The sequence below is a fragment of the Nipponia nippon genome, unplaced genomic scaffold, assembly GCF_047370975.1.
Source record: "Nipponia nippon isolate SJK-2023a ecotype South Korea unplaced genomic scaffold, ASM4737097v1 scaffold_30, whole genome shotgun sequence".
Taxonomy (NCBI): Eukaryota; Metazoa; Chordata; class Aves; order Pelecaniformes; family Threskiornithidae; genus Nipponia; species Nipponia nippon.
Genome location: NW_028262348.1, coordinates 1,214,736 through 1,234,316, shown reverse-complemented (window position 1 = coordinate 1,234,316; position 19,581 = coordinate 1,214,736). Strand labels below are relative to the sequence as shown.

Below are 19,581 nucleotides of genomic sequence, written 5' to 3'. Positions count from 1 at the left end.
TCAATTACTTTTCTGTTCTTCATATGGAAGTAGGTGCTGCCCGTTTCTCTTTCCCTAGAGTTTTCATAACTCTATGGATGACATCTTACTGTTATTTGAAGACTTGGTTTTTCCTTTCTGTGACATTTCCTCATTGCCCAGTGATACATCTTCCTACTTTTACTATTATAGTTAAATTATGAAATGGATCTTGCAGGTTCATTTCCCAAGGTATATCATGCATTTATACCATGCAACCATAGTCTTGCACTGGTGTAATATAGCCTGCATCGTTGCTGGAAATGATTCCTGATTAACTGCTTTGCATTTTAACTAAAAGAAATTCTATTTGGTTTAGTTAAGGTTTTTATGACTTTCAAATACCCACCAATATTATAATAATGATATTACATCGAGGAAGAAATTTCTTGGGTGTCAGCTACAACAGTTTACTAATTCTTTCTTCACATCATGTAAGAGGTCACCAAGTTTATGTTAATTTAAAACTGGCAGTCCTCTTGTACGTGTTCAGTACATTTCACAATTTATGGAAGGGTTTTAACTCTCTGATTTTGTCCTTGGACTACAGACTCTAACTGAGGATTTGGTAGTAGAGGGACAGTATTATGATTCACTAGAAAATACAGTAATAAACACAAATCTCTTAAAATGCAATATCCCCTTGGCATGAATGTTCTGAGAGTTGGCCAAAAACCTATATTAGCTCTAAAACACTTTTTTCCAGACAATTAGTAGCAAAAGCATTTCAACTGAGCTAAAAATTTCTGGCATGGTTTTATCATCAGTTATGAATTCAGGGAAGGAAAGACAAGCATGATTATATGGAAACAGACCTGTGATGTTTTTAGGGGATTATCTGTTGTGTCAGGATTTGCACTGTGAAAATAAAAAGTAAACCCTCAAAGAGATTTTTAAAGCCACATTTTTACACCTATAAATCTGTCTGTATACAAAGTAGGCTCAAAAGTCAGATGACCCCACCTTTACAAAGGAAGAAGTAAACAAAACCCCCAAATATAGGGACTATATAATTTTGCTTATATTTCAGTATGCCTTAAGAGGCTTGTGAGTTAGATTTCAGCATGGCTGCTGTGGCAGTGCCAGCGATCACGGTGCGCCCCGGTGCTCCTGCGGCTTTTGAAATGACCAGAAACTGCCAAAGGTCCGTGGCTTTAAGCTGTAAACACAGAATTACTCACTAAAATAACTAAATCAATGCCTTCATGGAACTCTGAGAACAGAGGACGGGATTCTGATCAAGTCAATCCATAGGAAATGAAAAGGAATAGTAACACAAATAAAATGAGGAAAGTATAAGAGGTAATTTGAAAAGCTTTGGTAAAACAGTCTGCTCATATTTCAGCAACTATGCATTTTTAAGGGGCAATTTATTCAGGATACTGTTTTAGTGTAACAATAATGATCAATGCTTTTGCAGATTTCCTTTGAACTAATAACAACAAAACATATTTGCATTCTCTAATAAAATAAAAAGTAAATTTTAAAGAAATGATATTTTTATATTACTTTTTGTGTAATAAGCGGTGAATGATTCTCCTCTCTTCATCTCACCAGTTGAAATATGGAGTGCCTCTAGTAAAGTCAAGGGAGATGCACTAGATGCACAAGTGATGCAGATTTCAGGAGAATTAGGCCCAAAATACTGTTACTTCTATTAAAAGCCAAAATCATTCTCTCACCTCCACTTCCCAAACAGGAAAACTGTCTAGAATATTTCACAGTCGCACGACGACATAAATACCCAGTCTCTATAATTATTTTCATCCCCTCTGAACACAAGCCAGACAAACGGAACACATACCTATTTGAAAATATTCTTGTAAACAAAAGATACTCTTTTTTTTGATATCCCAAATCCCTTCTGTTCACTTACTCTGGACCACTGAAGCGAATGATGATGTATGCATAAGGTTTTCAGAAACCTAAAATATTGCCTATACAAAGGAGTACAATATCTGCAGAATAATCTATACGGGAAACGCAGCCAATACTGTTTGAAACAGTAAACTCATTACAGGTTAACATTAGAAGAAAACAAAGGAGTCCATTATTGCCAAGAATAGGTGGGAATGTTAGAAATCACTGAAGTGTCGCAGTGGTTATAGAACCGCTATGCAAAGTGAGCAACCACCCACAGTACTGTACCTGCTGGCACTGCGAGAGCACTGCCACTGTGTGCTATGGCATGTCTTCAGTGGAAGGAATATATTACTTGATACACGTTGCAATTCCACAAAGAATTCTGTGTATCATCTCTGATGCCTTATTTTCACTGCTTTGTATTATTAAATTATAAAAAAGAAAATGTGGGTTCTCTAAATGTACTTGACCAATATATCTGACATAATATGTTTACACAGAATGATAAAATACATAGCTATTTTCCAGTCTGCCCTATTCAGTCTCTTTATTTGCAGGAAATAAATCAAAACAGATACAAAGATAGATGAATGTACTCTGTAAATAGCACTGTGAACTTTTGCAAAATTTATGTTCTTTCTATACGTATGATAAAAGAATGCCAAGCATAAAAGTCCATCAAAAAGCAAATTTTTTTTTTTTTCTTTCCGTTGGGAAGAATGCTAGTATTTTATATCAGGTATAAATGCAAGAAGTCAAATGAACTTTGCTTTTGTTTTTTGTGACAAGAGGTATTTCTGAAAACAAGTTGCATCAGTGCGGAATCAGATAGGTCTAACAGCAGCTTCCAGAACTAATGCCAGGATCTGGGCATGTGTAACAGGACATAGGCAGGTGCATGATGAAGGTTTGCAAACTGTCCACACCAAAAGATCCTATGGGCTGAAACGTGTCTGTCGGTCACCAGCTCAACAGTCTTATGTGAAAAAAAGTTAAGACTGCTTCTGTGCTTTGAGGAATCAGCTAGGACATCTTCTTGAAGAAAATAATCTTGATCAGTGCCTACTAATTAGTAGCTGTTAATGAATGTATTTTTCTTTGTTGAAAGATCAGTCAACAGGTGCCAATAGAGAGGTTCTCTGAAAAGGACTTTAAGAATAGGTTAAAAATATGTGAGGAATGACATATATATACCATATATATGGTACATATGATCCCTTGAGGAACCTTACAGCCTTCTGTTTCTGCCAGTCCACAATACTTTTGACCTACTAAACCTGTTCGGCTTGAATTGATTCCAGGCTTTCTTCAAGACACTATGCTGCTTTGAAAAAATGTAAGTTCTGTACAAATTGATTCATTATACCTTTTGGAAGCACTAGGAAATCAGGTATCTGTAATTTCCAGGAGTTTTACCAGACATTTTCAGTATTATTTTTCTTACTTAAATAAAAAATACCAAATCACTTGCTCTTACTTTCAGATGGCAAGGCATGCCACTATATAAAAAGTTTACAAACAGAAAGTTGCTCTTCCTCTGATGACTCCTCTGAAATCACTGAATTCATGATCCGTACATTTTATGAAACTATCTGCTATGTGACTGTGATACAAAGTGAGACCAAAGACAACAGACTGGGAGGATTTGGTACTGTATCCTGATATATCATTAATGATGCCCATCATTCACAATACCCCTCCCTTCCATCATGCCCTATGCTGATCAATAATGCCTAATCTTAATTAAATTTGCTATATGGACTAGAGCTGAAGAAATTATATTAAATCTTATCAATCTCATGATCTGAGAATACTGAAAGTAAGAGATACTCAAAGCAGAACAGGATTTATTTTCTTAATTTAGCAGGACAGTATTGCAAATTCACTTTGAAGGGAAAAAAAATGATGAAAGATGCATTGAGTTAAAAAAACCAGACTCTGCAAATACATGTAACAGCGATCTGAACAGTTTTTGTACAGCTTTTGTAGAGATCAGTTTAAAAAATAATCAGATGAATATATGCACCTCTTCATGGAAACTTAACATGGAAAAAATTTCCATAGATATTTAGCTTGCTTACTGTTTTTAAGGAAGTTAAGATTATAACCTATATTGCTGTATATGAAAAGCTTTCTTCATATTTTATCCATGGTTTATCAGCAAGCAGACTTTGCAGAGCTGACTGTACAAGGATTCTTTGCATCTTGTGACCAGGGTGCAATAAATCCCGCTGTTATCTCGCAGCAGAGGGAAGGACTGTTGAAGGTAAAGCAGGAATAAACCATGATTCCTCACAATGATGTTTTCGGCAGTATAAAGCCTAAACAAAAAAGTGAGAAGGAACAGTAGCTAATATTTTAGCTGTAGGCTAAATATTAACTGTAGGCCTGTCATTCGGGTAAGAGCTAAAAGCTTTACAGAAATGTTTCCCATACAAAATCAGTTCATCTGGACATGTGAGTAGGAATACTGAATTTCATGCTGTGATTAACATCACATTCGTTTACCTACTTGAAATGATTTTGAGAGGTATGCATTGGATCAGGTCTGCAAGAAGGAGATAAGCCTTACAGCGTTCTGAGATTTTAAAGATGCTGAAAAATTGCAAAAATTGTTTTGGGGTGTCTGAAGAGGATTAGATGGGAATGATGAAAGAGCATAACTCAGGCTTTGCAATCTGATACAAAACTGGCCCACGGAGGTGAAAATAGCAAACAGAGTTATCACCAAGTTGAAAAATTAGTTGACATTAATTTTCAAGAACAGAATAACTGGCACACAGCTAAAAGACTCTTCTAGTTAAAAAAAATAATTAAATGGACATCACTGCAAGAATTCCAATTTTCAGCCTATGTTACCTCTTGTCTCAGAGCCTATGAAATCTTCAGAATCTATATAATTTCCAGTTTTTAAAAATGCACCTTGTTTTGTGAATATTCCTTTCTACACATTTTTCCTAATACATTTGTTGTACAGAAAAAACTGATTACAAATTTTCAGTCATATATTCTTTTCCTGCTTTCAGCAGTACATGAACACAGCTTAACTGGGACAGAATAAAGGTCCACTTATTCAAGAATTATAGTTTTATTAATAAAAATTATTGCTGGGTATTGAAAAAGATTGGAATGAAGCCATGTTGCTTAATTGTAAAATGCCATGCTTATCAACGTTCTCTAAATATGAATAGGAAAACTTGGTTAAAAGAGATGTCTTCCTTTAAATAGAAAATACGCGTGCATAACTTAAAAAATTTTCATGTTAGATAAATATCTGACTAAAGTTTGTCAGATAACGATAATGCTGAATTGCCAATGACACCTAACAGAAATAAAGATCCAAGTTGTAACATGCCGGAAAACAACGCCGTCAGCAAAAATGCGTGATTAAGATATTTTCTGCATCTACTTTTGACAATACTTGAGGGATATTTATTTTAATAATCTAGAATATTTTCCATTCAGAACGTTACGTTTGCTTACACCTATGTATAGGTGTAGACCCATCAACAAACCCAGCCGTCCAAGAGCAGCGGGTACCACGGACAGCTCCAGCTGCAGCACGGCCCCGCGCGTGGCGGCAGCGACAATTCAGGACGGCCGGTGGCTGCTAACGGACCTTTCTGCTTTCAGTTTATAGCAGCACTGGATTGTCATTTCCAAATCTGTCATTGTGGTGGGCATCCTAAACGGTTCATAAATGGAGTTTGCCTACTCCGGGCAGCAGACAGACAGATGTCTGGCTAAACTCGGCTTTCACCTATAAATAGACAAGTTCTCCCACCATAGGAGAATGTGGTTCTTGTGTATTCTTTCAAGCTTACCATTATATGATGGGGAGAGGTAAGGCAAGTGAAAAATTCTGAGTATGTATGGTGTGCTAAACTACTCATCTAATGATGCAATGTTACAATTGTGCTGTAGTAGTTCCGTCTTTTTTAAAAACTTTAATAGTAGCATGTTGAAATCCTTAGAAATTACTCATCCCTTTTATTGAACGCATTTGTTTATAGTGCTAACCTAAGTATGAACGCAGCCATGTTTTCCCAAGTTACACCTGTTGTTTCTAAATCTTCAGTTTTAGACTTTCCTCCACAGTTGCCAAATATTTAAAAAAATAGAAGAAGGGGTAGTCTGTGGTGAAATGTATTGTATTAAAATAAGTGAATTAAGATCCTTGAAATTTCACGCTCAGGTAAGATAATAATTCACCAAATAAAAGACCAGTTGTTTCTAAAAGCAGATTTTGCTCATTGACAGACATAATAACGTATTTTAGGTGCTTTCCAGAGTTATGCTGAAACACTATTGTTGACCCTGTTGTTTCCTGTCCTACAGAGTCGAATGGCAGAAAGTTTGCGTCTCTTTGATTCCATCTGCAACAACAATTGGTTTATCAACACTTCCCTCATCCTTTTTTTGAATAAGAAAGATCTGCTGGCAGAAAAAATCCGACGCATCCCCTTAACGGTCTGCTTTCCTGAATACAAAGGCCAAAACACTTATGAGGAGGCAGCAGTCTACATCCAACGCCAGTTTGAGGACTTGAATCGCAACAAGGAGACCAAGGAGATCTACTCACACTTCACCTGCGCCACTGATACCAGTAACATCCAATTTGTCTTTGATGCAGTGACAGATGTCATCATTCAGAACAATCTCAAGTATATTGGCCTCTGCTAAGAATCCTTGGGCTTAATCTGTTTTCCTGAAGGGATGAAAAAGGGGCTAACCACTTCCACTTCTAGTGGAAAAAAATGGGGCAATGCTTAGTAGCCCAAGGAGAGAAAGGGAAATCCGATGTATGTACGCAGTTCCTCTTGTGCCCCCTTAACCCACTACATCATTTTTCACAAATATATGTTCTGGAGAGTGAAAACTTCCTCTCCAAAAAAACCACACCCCCCAGTGAAAAAAACCCCACAACTCAAAAACCCCAAACAAAAACAAAAAAAGAGATTGAGGCCTAACTCTGTGGAGATGTTTTCACCACAGTCACTGCACTTTTATTCCATTTGTTTCATTCCATTTCCTACAGTGGGAGTGTTACCATGTTCTGTGTAAGAAATAATTCTTCATCCAGTTGTCCTAAAGTTTTACTGACATGAAGATATAAAGCTGGTGAGTGATGGATGAACTCATTTGCAGGGTGTGGAGCAGAATGGTTGCGTTGGGGGGAAAAGCTAGGTCAAACCAGAAGCTACAGAACAAAAGAGTTTAAGCAAAATACTACTTAAAGTTGTAGAGAACGGGCATGCACCCACAATATTGGTACACGCAGCCAACAGTATATACACGTCCATCATGTATGCACATGACTCACAGCATATACTATGTACACACTTCTGCTTTACTTTACTGTTTACCATGGACACCTTGCCTGTTAAAGGAATCGTTGGTGCGCAACTGGTCTGTGATTTCCAAACTGACTAGCAGCTCTTTCTGCTCTTTAAGGCTTCAAATATGCAGCAAAACTACATGAAATGAATCTATGAATAGGCCAAATAAAGGTCAGTGTTTCTTCTACTGGTAAGGAGTTTTATACATCAAAACAGTCTTCTTTTACATCTTTTTTTGCCAAATCTTGTGGTGTTTCACAAAAAACAAACTATATTTAAGAAGTAGGTTAGTGTTCCTTTTTTAATACAAGTAAAAAAAAAATAAATCACAAGGCAATTTTTTTAAATTATTGTTGTAGTGTCTGGATTGCTGAATGTGAAAGTTGCCAACGGACAATTCTGTTCCACTGCTCCAAATACATTCTGGGAATTGTAATATTGTAACAGATTTCCCAAGAAGCAGGAGCCATGGAGATTGTGTAGTATATAGCCTCCAAAGCCTTTTTTTGTTGGTTTTTTAATTATTTTAAAAATGTGATGTATTATTAGAAGGTTAAAGATGAGCGATATGAACAATAACTAAATGTCTTGATATTTCAATTTAATAATTTAAATTATTTACAGTTTAGTGAAGTTAAGGAAACTGAAGAGATGCATTCCTCAGCTCCAGGTTTCATCTCATAAAGAAACACTACTGGATGGAGTAACATTCCGGCAAAAGTCTGAATGCGTAAGAAGCTCTGTGGGACTATACTGGAAAATCTCAAATGGATCATATAGACCTAAGTCTTTGGTCAGTTGATTCTTTCCCCTGCCATAGAAAAGACTTCTTAAAGACTTCAGTGTAAAGTTGGTGTGTAAATATATGTTTGATAATTGTAAAGCACATACGTACACAGAGACACAGACACACATGCACACTGGAAAATAACCTTCTACTTTTGTTCCCCCTATGTACTATGATTAGTGCAAGAAATCCCAGCCAAGGGCTCTAAGAAATTTAAAACAAAATGGTTAATAACATCAACATTTAAATTGTCCACTTAAAAAAATAAATAACTCAAATGATACTGAACGTGTCTAGTGTGTGTTCATTAGCGTTACGACAGTTACTTCATTGGATAATGTTTGTGAAGTTTTCTTTCCTTTATGACAGACTGCTGAGTTTTGTTTATTTGCTCCAGATCTTCTTCTTCAGTTTACTCACCAATATTCAGCAATTTCAATCTTAAGCAATTACATTTGAGCAACTCAGTAAGATTTAAAGGATGTGTTCCCCTTTAATATCTTTACAAATTCTGAACGCATGTTATTGTTATATTTTTGGGGGAGATGGTTCGTAGCAATTTTAGGAAAGAAGTTATAGATCAAGATCTATAGAAAATATCAGGAAAGAAACTTCCATGGTATCTGCAACATACATAAGAAGCCTGCCTCTGCGTATCATCTTACACAATCAGGTGCTCTGCATGGGTGTCTGTGCTTAGAAATACGTGCCTAGGTATAAGCACATACAAAACTTTTGAATAGTGCCTGAAGTTGGTCTCCTAAACCTGTATTTAAAGACTGAAAAAACCTGAAAAATACGTTCACAGTTTTGTACTACTGAGCTCTGAGCAAGTCTCCAAAATCAATATGAAATTCTGTCTGGCTCATGCTTGTGAAAAATTAGGCTTTAAGAAAAATCTAAGTGTTTTTTTAAAGCGACCATATAAGGTGATTTATCAGCATGTGTCTTATTGATGGTTTTTCATTGAAGCTTTCTTGAAAATTCCATCCATTCAGACTATAACAAGGCTCTTCCACAACACCCTCTAACTGAAATCTTTAAAAGTCTGGATGAACATTAAGAAAAGGTGCAACTCTTGTACAAACAGCATAAACTCATAAAAATCACTTGTTAGAGGATGCTAGATAAATAATATCCCTGGAGTTTAAACAGAATTTGACTTAGAACCCTTCACCCCGTTAATAATTTCTGAGACCAGCTGAAAATATTTAATAGTGCTTAGATAATTTCATTCCTTTGTTTGCTTCTCGGTGTTTCTACAAAACGCATCAAAAAGTCCTAATCGTTCTTACCTTATGCTTAAGAATCCTTCTTTTGACCCATTTGAGGATATCTAAATTCAAGCGAGGATTTTTCTAAGTGACCTGGAGACTTAAGCTAATGATGAGCTGGGACTGCCAAGAGAACAACAATACTCTTGAAGGCAGTGGTTCAAGCAATAATAATTTTTGACCTTGCTAGAGAATGTAACCATAACCAAAAATATTCTCTGAGGCTCAAGTCATGGGTTAAGACTTTCAAAACTCTTCAGTCCAGACATAATCGATAATGGAGAAAAATCATTTTGAATGAGGTATTTTATCGCTGCACTGAAGACACAGGGCCCCTTTAAGCATGCCCTGTCAACTACTACACCTGAAGGACAGAGGCAAAAGAGCCAATGAGGCTGCGCCTTGAAGGTATAAAAGCTTTGTCACACCACACAGGGAGTATTTAGGTCTTACTTGTAATGAGAAGATACCATTGCCTGCTTGTGATACTTGCAGTCAAGCTGCCTGACTTGGTGAGTTTACTAAAAGCTCTATGTGGTAATTGGTAGTATATTCTGCAGAGCTAGTACAGGATCCTCTAAACTTCATTTACCATTAAAGTGCTATGATTTACTTGAGAAATCACACAGTTATTTCTAGTCTAAATTGCTTTCTACAGCCTAATTTCCTATTAGTAGTCAGCTGAATTGTGAAAAAGGTATAAAATGAGTCAGGGCTTCCTTTTCCAATGAATGGACTATTATAGGGCATGCCTCCTTCACCTCTAGCTTTTGTAGTACTGTGGCCATTTCAGACTAGTGAAAGAAGTGACAAGAAAACACCAGCATTCATTAGAGCATAGCTTCAAGGTAAGAAAGCTGGGTAGGAAAACTAAAAACAAAAGTGTAGTCAATTATGAGGAGGGCAAGAGACATCTTATACTAAAAAATAAGTCTTTATTCAACTAAGAAGATCCTTCCAACGTAAGTATTACAGGTAACCTGCAACAGAAGTGGAGAACCTAGGATATTTTAACAAAGGCCTAAGGGTATTTCTAAAGAAAAGGAGTTAGTTCCATTTCTCATTGAATGAAAGCTATCTTGGGAAGGAGAAAAGAAATTGAAGCACTGCCATGTGTTCCTACTTAGCTTAAGAAAAGCAGAGGCATGGGGAGGAATAAAGCAGTAAATAAGTAAATTTAAATGATCCATTCACATAACCATGTTCTCTGAATAGCAATTCCTTGCTATTAACTCTCTCAATTCCTATGATATTTTTGATCTTAGTATTCTGAGTAACTCATGATTACTCTGTTTTCTACCTGAAGAATTCAAGATGTTAAAATAAACTCTGTTTTACACAGAAGTCAAGTAATTCTATTTTCTGATTGTATAAGAAAACTGAGGCACAGGGAAGTTAAGACTAAAAAGTCTGGGCCAAAGACAGGTGCTGAAATGAAATCCCTTGATTCTTAGTTGTCCACCTTGATAAATCATGCAATTAAATTTGCATCTATTTTCTCAGTTCTCAGGTTTATCAGTGATGCAGCGCACTGCCACCTGAAAGAACTGCATTAATACAACTGGGATTTCACTTCACCTGGGCAACAATGACATTCACAGAAGAGGTGTTCCATCTGCTGCAGTAAGAATGCCATCTGTCCTTTTATCATTTGCACTCCATACAGCAAAGCAAGTTTCAAAGGGAAAAAGGTATCCTTAAATGGTCCTTATCCACAGATCCGATTGGTTATGATTTTCTGAGGGTGGAATAGTGGAGACAGTGAGGGTCAGTAAAGCAGGAGAAATAGTATCTCTTGGACTCTTCCCAGATAGAGGTTCTGGCAAGCTTAAAAATCCATTGCCCCATCCAATCCACCTCAATCTTTGTCTAAAAGGATTAATTACCCGTAAAAGACAGGACAGAAAAGGGGTAAGAATTATTAAACTTTTTGAGTATTAACCCTATGCTAGTGAAAGATTTTCTTCCTAGAACTATTTTTGCAGTTGTTATTGGCCAGGTCACTTATTATTGCATAACACCCTTTCACTAACATGGTTAAGTATTGTGTGTCAACTAACTGTTTTCACAAAGATCTAAGGTTTTGCTATTAATTATTCCAATGTTCTTAATTTTCTCCTGCTGCTGGTTCTTCTTCCTCTTCTATCCTCTATTGAATCTATCTATCTATCTATCTTATTTTTGTCTTTCTTTCACCCATTAATTCTTGGCACTAAGTTGTTTTTTCTTCTGGAAATGTTATTCCTCAGTGTTCTCCCAATCTTTGAATTTCCCACTTTTTTTTTTTAATGATCCCCCTGTTCCTGGAGGATGCTAGTATACATCCTTAAATTTAGGAATCAAAAATAGTCTGCAAGTGGATTTGCTTAAAATAACCACATTTTCCTAAATTACTCCTGTTTGGAGAAAGACCAGGTGGCCTGGCATGGAGCTAACTGGAGTCACTGACCACTTCCCAGTTAACAAAAATAACTACACTTCCTGCCAAATGCAGGTACAGCTTATGTTCCCTTTTGTCTAGCGTGGAACATATCGCTTTATCTATCGGCCCTGTACATTACCTCAGCTCTAGGAAACATCAGAAATCTAGCTGTGGAATGGTATATTAGTTGCTGACTTCCTCCAGCTGATACAAGGTACATCCTATCTCATTATCTGCATGTGAGGTGTAGAAGTAAATGCAGAGAGGAAGACAGCTTCTTGGCTAGCTGAAGCAGGCTGAATTACCAGGCAGAAACTATATCTGTATCTGTAATATGTCAAATGAATTATGGCAGGCCTTGTGACTCTTACTACCTATTGGAAAATACTTGCTGTTCTCCCGGATAATTCCCCAAATTGTCTCATAGCAAGGAAAACAGTTTTAGCACCTTTCTGTTTTTCTTGTAAGTAGCCATCTATACGCGAGTTCATTCTACAGTAACGCAGCTCTGCTCTCAAGGAGTTATCTTCCAACCCTTAAATACAGGCATGTATATTTTTATATATATGTTATATTTTTATCGAAACAAAAAGAATACATGGCTCAGAAAAACACCTTTTTCCAAGGGTAATTACTTAGAGATGCTTTCACAGACAACATGCTAGCTCAGCTTCTACACCACTGATCTTATCGACTGTACATACCTAACAGGCTGAGGACTGCAGGTTCTTTCTATTCCTCTCCCCCCGCCCCCCAAACTGTCAAAGCGCACGGTATGAAAATCTGGTCTGTAGCAAGCTATGCAAGACTCATTTAATCTGGTCAAGGACTTCTACCCTGAACAAATCTGGGAGGCTTTTAATAGCACAAACATTGACAGAGGAAATGGTCAAAATCTGGCGCCATTTCATAGCTGAAGAAATTAAGCTTTGGAAGAGAATTTCACCTAGAAAGGTATGACTCAAGCAAGCTATAAAGAGACTGCTAGACACATCATGCTCTCTGAGAGATTTGGTTACAGGATCAGAAGATAAAGATTAAATTCTGCTTGCTTCACAGATGTAAACAGTTCCTCTACATTAATTTTTAATTTCTTATAAATAGAAGAGAGAGGGGGAAAAGTTGGCCTATGTGCATACACTGATACATGATCACTGCAAATATATTAGGATTACACTAAGTGTTGAGAATTAATGAACGGAAAAAAATTATTCAAAACAGACATAAATATCAGGTTTCTAATGAAGTAATTCTCCTTACTTACATGTAAAAAGAAACTACAGTGAAGGCACTGATGCACAGAACTTACCAAATAACTAATTTTACAATTATTTAAATGCCCTCTTTTCATACCACTAATTACCCTTCTCTGCTTTTTGGAGACAAAACTCCAGAACCATTCCCTGAAACAAGTCTCAGTTTGGAAAACCTGATTCTCGTCTGCCACCAGTACCTGAAGTGGGAGAGGTAAAATGAAGAAACTAGTATCAGTCTTGGCTCAAGAGAAGCCTCACTGAAAAGCAGCTACCACTCAGAGAATTGTAGCCTTTCTTCTAAATGTAGGCAACTTTCACTAAGTCGGGACTGTAACACGATGTGGAAGCTGCTCTTTGTCTGGCAGAGGCTCCTGCTCACTTCAGAGCTGCTGTGAATCTTTTGCCTTCAATCAAAGGCAAGGTTTTCAGGAGAGGAGACACCGCTGCAGCTGGCTCTCAGCTTTTGCAGAGTTCTCAGCTCAGCAGGGGTTGGATTATCCCTCCACTCCAGGAGGCAACTTGATTTCTCCTTGTATAGCACAATCTCACACTTCCTGATTATCACCAAACTGGTTTTACACTTGTGACAGTTCCCATCAATCAGCGGCTCCTGACCCAAGATGATATATTCAGCTGCCTACAGGGACAAGGATGGAACAGTGGGAGGAGACCTGAGCGGCAGTATGGTGTACCATTACATATCCTCTAGTTTGGGCAAGGTATTTTGATTTATGTGGAATTCTTAATAAGCAACGTTTTATATTTTGGCACCACCAAGAGCTAGTGTTGCTTCCTCTTACATTAAGTCTCTAATAGAAATGACGGTTCTAATAAAATGCTTTCTATATAACCCTTGGGTTTAGTCCCTGCTTTTTAGAAAGCGTCTAACTGCAAACAATGAAAAAAAAAAAAAAAAGCCCTCACTTCCTCTCAGGGCCACATGGATAGCTTTTTTTCTTTAAAAATTGGTTTTTTCCCCCTTAGAACTTTTATTCATCTTCCAGTGAATGTTTTCCGCTTACGTAGCTAAACTTCCAGCCTACTTAGTAAATGCTTTGAGTTTTGGGAGGTAGAACCTAAAAGCAGGCAGGTGTTTACATGTAACATTAGTTGTAGTTTACATCTGTAAGTCTCAAATTGATATCTAAAATGGTATGTACAGCAGCCACCAAACCCTGAGGCAGTTTCCCTGTTTAAACTGAAAGCTTTCCAGTCAACTTAGGTTGTGCATCATGCACACATCTGAAAACTCCACCAGCAAAAGGAGACAAGGGGTAAGCTCCTGTGTTAGCCTATTAGAGATACAGGCACATCCGAAGGTTAGAGTTAATAACGAAGTTCAGTGCAGCAGGGACTGAACAGCAAGGCTTATTACTGAATTATGCAGTTCCACAAGGGCTAAAAAGGCAGCCTTAGCCAGTGTGGATGAAGAGTTAATGATTAATAATGATCTGCAAAAATCTGGCAACATTTATTTACTTCTGTGAAGTTTTCTTCTCCCGTAAGTTTCTGTTACAATCCACACAGTCACAGGATGGTATCTGTCGGTCTACTCAGCTAAGGGAAAGAATTCTTTAAAGGGAGTCAGACAAGTCAAAATTTACTCAAGCTAAGTCCCTGCCTCATTTAATTCAAAAATCTGTAAAACAGCTAGTGAAATTAAATTAAGAGAAAATCTGGTTCCCTATAGTGATGTTCACAAAGTTGTATAGGCTACCATATTAATATCCCTCATAGGGATTCAATTATTTAGGACTTTAAAAAGGGTTGCATGCCTGTAAAAATACATCTTTTTGTTTTTAGAAGTCATGTACACTCACTTAGCAAGGCTTGAAGCATTCAATTCTTTTTTAAGCACCAGTAATGTAACAGAATTCCTCAGACAAGATACTTTCCTGTGTATTTAAATAGTATGGCTTTTTAATTGATAATTTCTATCTACTGAAATTTTAAGTTTGAAATTATAATTTCCATCAATTGGAAGAGTAAAGTTTAAGACTAATGGTCAGATTAGAGAACTATTGGAATTATAATCATAGAATCTGGAAATAAAAGTAACAAATCAGCAGAAATTCCCTTAGTGTATAAAAGATTTAGAAAACTATAAAGATACATAATAAATATAAAGAAAGCAGGTAAAAGGTACAACGACCTATTCTTCTGGTAAGTCAAAGACACATTCTCAGCTTGGATTCCTCTATTTAGACTGAAGTGTTTAAAAGCCCGACTCCGATGTAATCAACCCAGCTTCTGTTTATCTCACTGGAGATAAATGGACATCACCAGAGCAGAACTCATCTCGTCCTAAACTAAGCACCTATGATAGGTCAGAATTTCTGCCCCCGGAGATTCTGATTTTTCTCCTGCTATACAGGGACTGTAGGATGAATTCTGAATTTGACATCTGAAGTTAGCTGTAATTTATCACATTTTTAACTTTGTATCTTAGCAAATCCATCTAACAATTTTACCTAAGGGCAAACAGTATTTGAATAAAATATCAGAAAAATCAAACCTCTTCATTGTTCCTTTCATCACCCCCCAGTTTGTTTGGTTTTGGTTTTGTGTTTTTTTTTTTTTTTTAAATTCCCCACCTGAAAGCAATGTCAAAGCATAATTTAAGAAACAGTGCCTATAAGCCTGAGGTCAAAGACACATTAATAGCTAATCCAGGGAATCCACAGTGCAATGGATGGTGCCATTACTTGCTCATTTTTCTTCTCTTACACCGGTGCTTGCAAGGAGCGGGGAAGGCATAAAGCAAATTTCACAAGATTTGTACCTCCTAGCACCAGAAAAACTTTCCACAAACCCTGTGTGCTGTGGAATTAGTTCACCCTGATGAACAGCTGATCATCATTTTAAACAGAAGAAAAGCAAGTGAATTTTTGATGCAGGATTCTGAAATACAAATTGAAGCGTGCAGTCCGTACAACCTCTGTCTTGGGCAGGTAGCCTTAATTTGCAGAAGACCTAAGAAAATTAACAGATCTAGCAGCATCAGCCCCCCAGTACATAGACAGGGCTATTCACAGATGTATTATGTTAATATGGGGCATTTCACTTGTTATCGATGTAAAGCATTTTCTATATTTTGGCTAGATAGTCTCACTATTATTACACAATTGGCCAATTTTTAGAAGTGTAAAAACAGCTCTAGAAAACATAGTTATCTCCACCAATAGATGACAGTCATAACTTTTAAAGTTTTCTGATAGAACCCAAAGAATAAATTCTCATAGGAAAACTAACTGAAGAAAATTAAGATGAGCAACAATAGAAAATATACTGGTTTTAGATATGATTTTCAAGGAAAATGGAATAAAATAAATCTGGAAGATATTACATAGGGAATCAGGTAAATCCACCTACCTGCTTTGCCTATCTGCATACTTAGCTACTGAAAAAATCCCTACCTTCAGGTAATTTTGCCATCATTTCAAAAATCTGATGTGTGTTCTTCCGACAGATATCTACTGGATCATCCAAGAGCTCAGTGAGGGCAGAAATTACTCCGTTTTGGATCAACCCTTGTCTACAAACAACATTGGAGGACAGATTTAACTAAGCATAATAAAACTTAATATATATTTGTGAGATGCCTAATCTTAACTAAATACTCTTATTTACATTGCACCTATCTTGCCAAAACTTAGAAATTCTGTTCTTATTTCTCACTGAAACATCTTTATTGCTTCCCATACCATTCAGTAAACTCTGGAATTACACCCACCTGCCAACATTATGCATAGCCATTATATAGAGAATTTGTGTTGTTTTTTGTCGGACAGCACTGTCATGATGTAGCAGCAAAGTCTTCAGGTTATCCAAGAATCCTAAGAGACATAACAGTTCATTTTAACATTTCTTACCTTCAACAATAATTTAAAATAGAAATACTCATTTTTATCTCACAATTTGAAGTGCAAACAATCAGAAATTTCATCGTGTCCAGATGGTGAAACTCTCATTGTCATATGTCAAGTTTCAAGGCCTACTGCCAAAAATGCCATGCTACAAACAAGCTGCTGACTTCTGTGTCAAGTTAAATCCTAATCCTGCAAATATTTATGAAGTGATACAACTCTAAGTCAGCGGAGCTATCGATGCTTTTAGAAAAGCAGGTGTTTGCAGGATTGATGCCTACATTTTTTTAAACTAACTTTAGGTGTAGCATGGGCCATATAAAAACACACAGCGTTGCTTTTCACGTGTAGAAATACATTTGATGAACCATTAATAATTATGCGTATACACACATAGCAGTGACCAAAAAAAAAAAACCCAAACAACAATCTCACAGTGCTTGAGCAGTTACTGTTCATCAAACAATAACTTAAAATATTTTGAACATGATTATTGGTATCTCTGATGAGGTAATAAGAAATATCAATAATAACCAAATAATATCAATAAATATGAAGGAGGTAAATGGAGAAAAAAGTAGTGGCAAACTGGAGGACTTCTTCAGTGTTACATAATGAGCTATGTAAATACACAACAAACTGCTAAAAATTGTGAAGATAAGCTCCTGTGTTTTTTTTTTTTCCAAAATCCAAACTTTGGATTCTTCCAAGTGCTGGGATAAAAGCTTTTGAAAATAGCGGTGGCCAGATACAATCCTGATGAGTATGATAAATCTGGTTATATTGTCTTGTATCTTAAGTTCTCATGAAGTTCCAGGCTTTTTTTGTTACAGACTCATTCTACAATCACTAAGACACTTCTGAGAAGGGGTTCTGCATAAAAAGCTCTGATGTTTTGTTTCTCCAGTAAAGTTATATCTGGATGTGCCATGCTATCCACTGCTGAAAGAATCAATGGCAAAAGATGACTTCACAGATTTTGCAAATGAACTTGTAAACCTTATTTAAATATTATATTATTAATTAAAAGGTTCATGAGAGGTTTTTGCCTGGTTTTATTATTGGATCTGAGATATGAGTATTTTGAGCACCCCAAGCATTAAAAATCCAGGAAGGTAACACTGTCTTATGTCATACATGGTAGAAAACATCTAATGAAGGAAAAAAAAAAGGGGGATTTGCCTTTTCTTCCTGCTCTAGAATAACTAAAAGCTTTTTCTTTCCCCCTTCCTAAATAAAATATATTTAGTAGTTTTATGTTACTAGAAATTAGTAAATTCGCTGCTTTGTTTTTTCCTGAAAGGTTCTTGGGTAACAGGATTAGAGAAGATTCCAGGCAAGTGAAATTTAAATAAGTGGCAAGGAGGTCGTGGGGGTGTGTCTCTAACTTTGGACTAATTAAACTTTTTTTTTTTTCATTAGGCTATGTTAGGAATTAGCTAAAATTCAGAACAAATGAAAGAAAAAAAAGATCCTGCACTACTTTTGTGTTTAGGTGTTGATAAAACCTATAGTGAGCCACTGATAAATCCTAAAGTGAGGATCCTCTTAAAATAACTGTCATGTATATGGCATTATAATATTCTTTACCTGTTTAAGGTAAAACAGTAGAGATTAAAAAAAAAAAATCTTCATTTTATGTCATCAAAGATACTGCAAGGAAAAAAGTAGCACACAGAAGTAAAGTGGGGTTTTCCCCACACACACACACTGTGTCAAAACGTATTGCAACAGATCACTTACCTACTTCTATTGCCTGGTAGATGTTTTCTGGGTCGTGGACCAGATCGCAGAGCGCCATCAGTGCCCGTTGCTGAGTCAGCAGCTCAGGACACTGCAACTCCTCATTCAGTTTGGGAAGGGCCCTCTTTCCAAACGCAATAGGGGCTTTTGTGGGATCTATATCAGGGGGGAGGTTGGCTGAGATACGAGCATGCGCCATCCCAAGTTTCCCTGGGAAGGATTCTCCGTTATCCCTAAAAATACTCCAAAATGATGGTACCTGGTGACTGGAGGGGTAATGTACCACAAAGACAACTACTGACTTTAAACAGTGCTCTGTGTCCCAGAAGAGCTATTTTATCACACGTTCATCGTTAGGATGGTATGAAAGAAGAGGCTGGAATGGTTCATGGTCATCAGCATTTATGTCTCTTCATCAGCTGAATTGTCTTATCTGGTTTAATTCTCTACTGAACACTGTAAAAAAAAAAAAAAAAAAAAGGAAAGGGAAAGCTTAAAATTGTAAGGTGAGAGAGTGAATGTTTTTCAAAGCGTTAAAGTGAAGTAGTCCAACGTCCTGAACCAAAGAAGGGGCTCAAAGTAATATTAAAGCAAAAGCAACCCAAAAGCCATTTTTCAAAAAAAGCATTCTTTTAAAAGGGATCTAGTTTAAACCTGCCCTCAGAATTCGTTAACGTTTGAAAGAATCGGTGATGGCTGCCCTCCCCCTTCCCTCAGTGAGGAAAACGGCTCGGCTGACTGAAGCATACAGCCTCCAATATGGAAAACCGCGCAACAAAAAAACCAGCCGCAAAGTTAAACCCACTGCTAAACAACTGCACTTCTCTCTTCAAAACAAAAGACTGAGACTAAATAACCAAAGGCGCCCTGTCCCACCGATGTGTCGCCGCCTCAGCCCGTCCCCGCTTCCCGCTCCACAGCGCCTGCCAGCTACGCCACCGCCTTTCGCGCCCGCGTGCTCTGGTTGTCGCAGCAACCGGCTCTTTGCGTACGCCCCGCTCCGTGAATAAAAA

At 37.1% G+C, this 19,581-nt stretch overlaps 2 protein-coding genes and 1 long non-coding RNA gene across 8 annotated transcripts in view; 2 read left to right on the top strand and 1 right to left on the bottom strand.

Annotated features, from left to right (window-relative positions):
* The window catches only part of GNAZ (G protein subunit alpha z), a 102,103-nt gene extending 93,813 nt beyond the window's left edge, over positions 1-8,290 (top strand). For all 3 annotated transcript variants that reach the window (XM_087768508.1, XM_087768506.1, XM_087768507.1), the window contains exon 3: positions 6,220-8,290. In XM_087768508.1, the coding sequence (XP_087624634.1) occupies positions 6,220-6,564 (345 nt within the window). In that variant the 3' untranslated portion in view covers positions 6,565-8,290. The remainder of the gene's footprint in view (positions 1-6,219) is intronic.
* Positions 1-19,523, bottom strand: part of LOC148054388 (radial spoke head 14 homolog) — a 35,104-nt gene extending 15,581 nt beyond the window's left edge. Inside the window, exons 1-5 of one of the 3 annotated variants that reach the window (XM_087768510.1) lie at positions 19,445-19,523; positions 18,569-19,024; positions 16,693-16,795; positions 16,376-16,494; positions 3,999-4,202 (exon numbers count right to left, since the gene is read on the bottom strand). In XM_087768510.1, coding sequence (XP_087624636.1) covers positions 4,174-4,202; positions 16,376-16,494; positions 16,693-16,795; positions 18,569-18,767 — 450 coding nt within the window. In that variant the 5' untranslated portion in view covers positions 18,768-19,024; positions 19,445-19,523 and the 3' untranslated portion in view covers positions 3,999-4,173. Of the gene's footprint in view, positions 1-3,998; positions 4,203-16,375; positions 16,495-16,692; positions 16,796-18,568; positions 19,025-19,444 lie in introns of those variants that run through there. The other 2 variants (XM_087768511.1, XM_087768509.1) reach the window with 2 other exon arrangements.
* On the top strand, positions 9,734-16,944 carry LOC148054389 (uncharacterized). 2 transcript variants are annotated; one of them, XR_015707176.1, is made up of 4 exons: positions 9,734-9,793; positions 10,785-10,904; positions 13,550-13,678; positions 16,429-16,944. It is a non-coding gene; the product is annotated as an uncharacterized LOC148054389 (long non-coding RNA). The 2 variants fall into 2 exon arrangements; XR_015707175.1 differs by having other exon boundaries at positions 10,785-10,972.
* Positions 19,524-19,581: the final 58 nt, after the last annotated feature.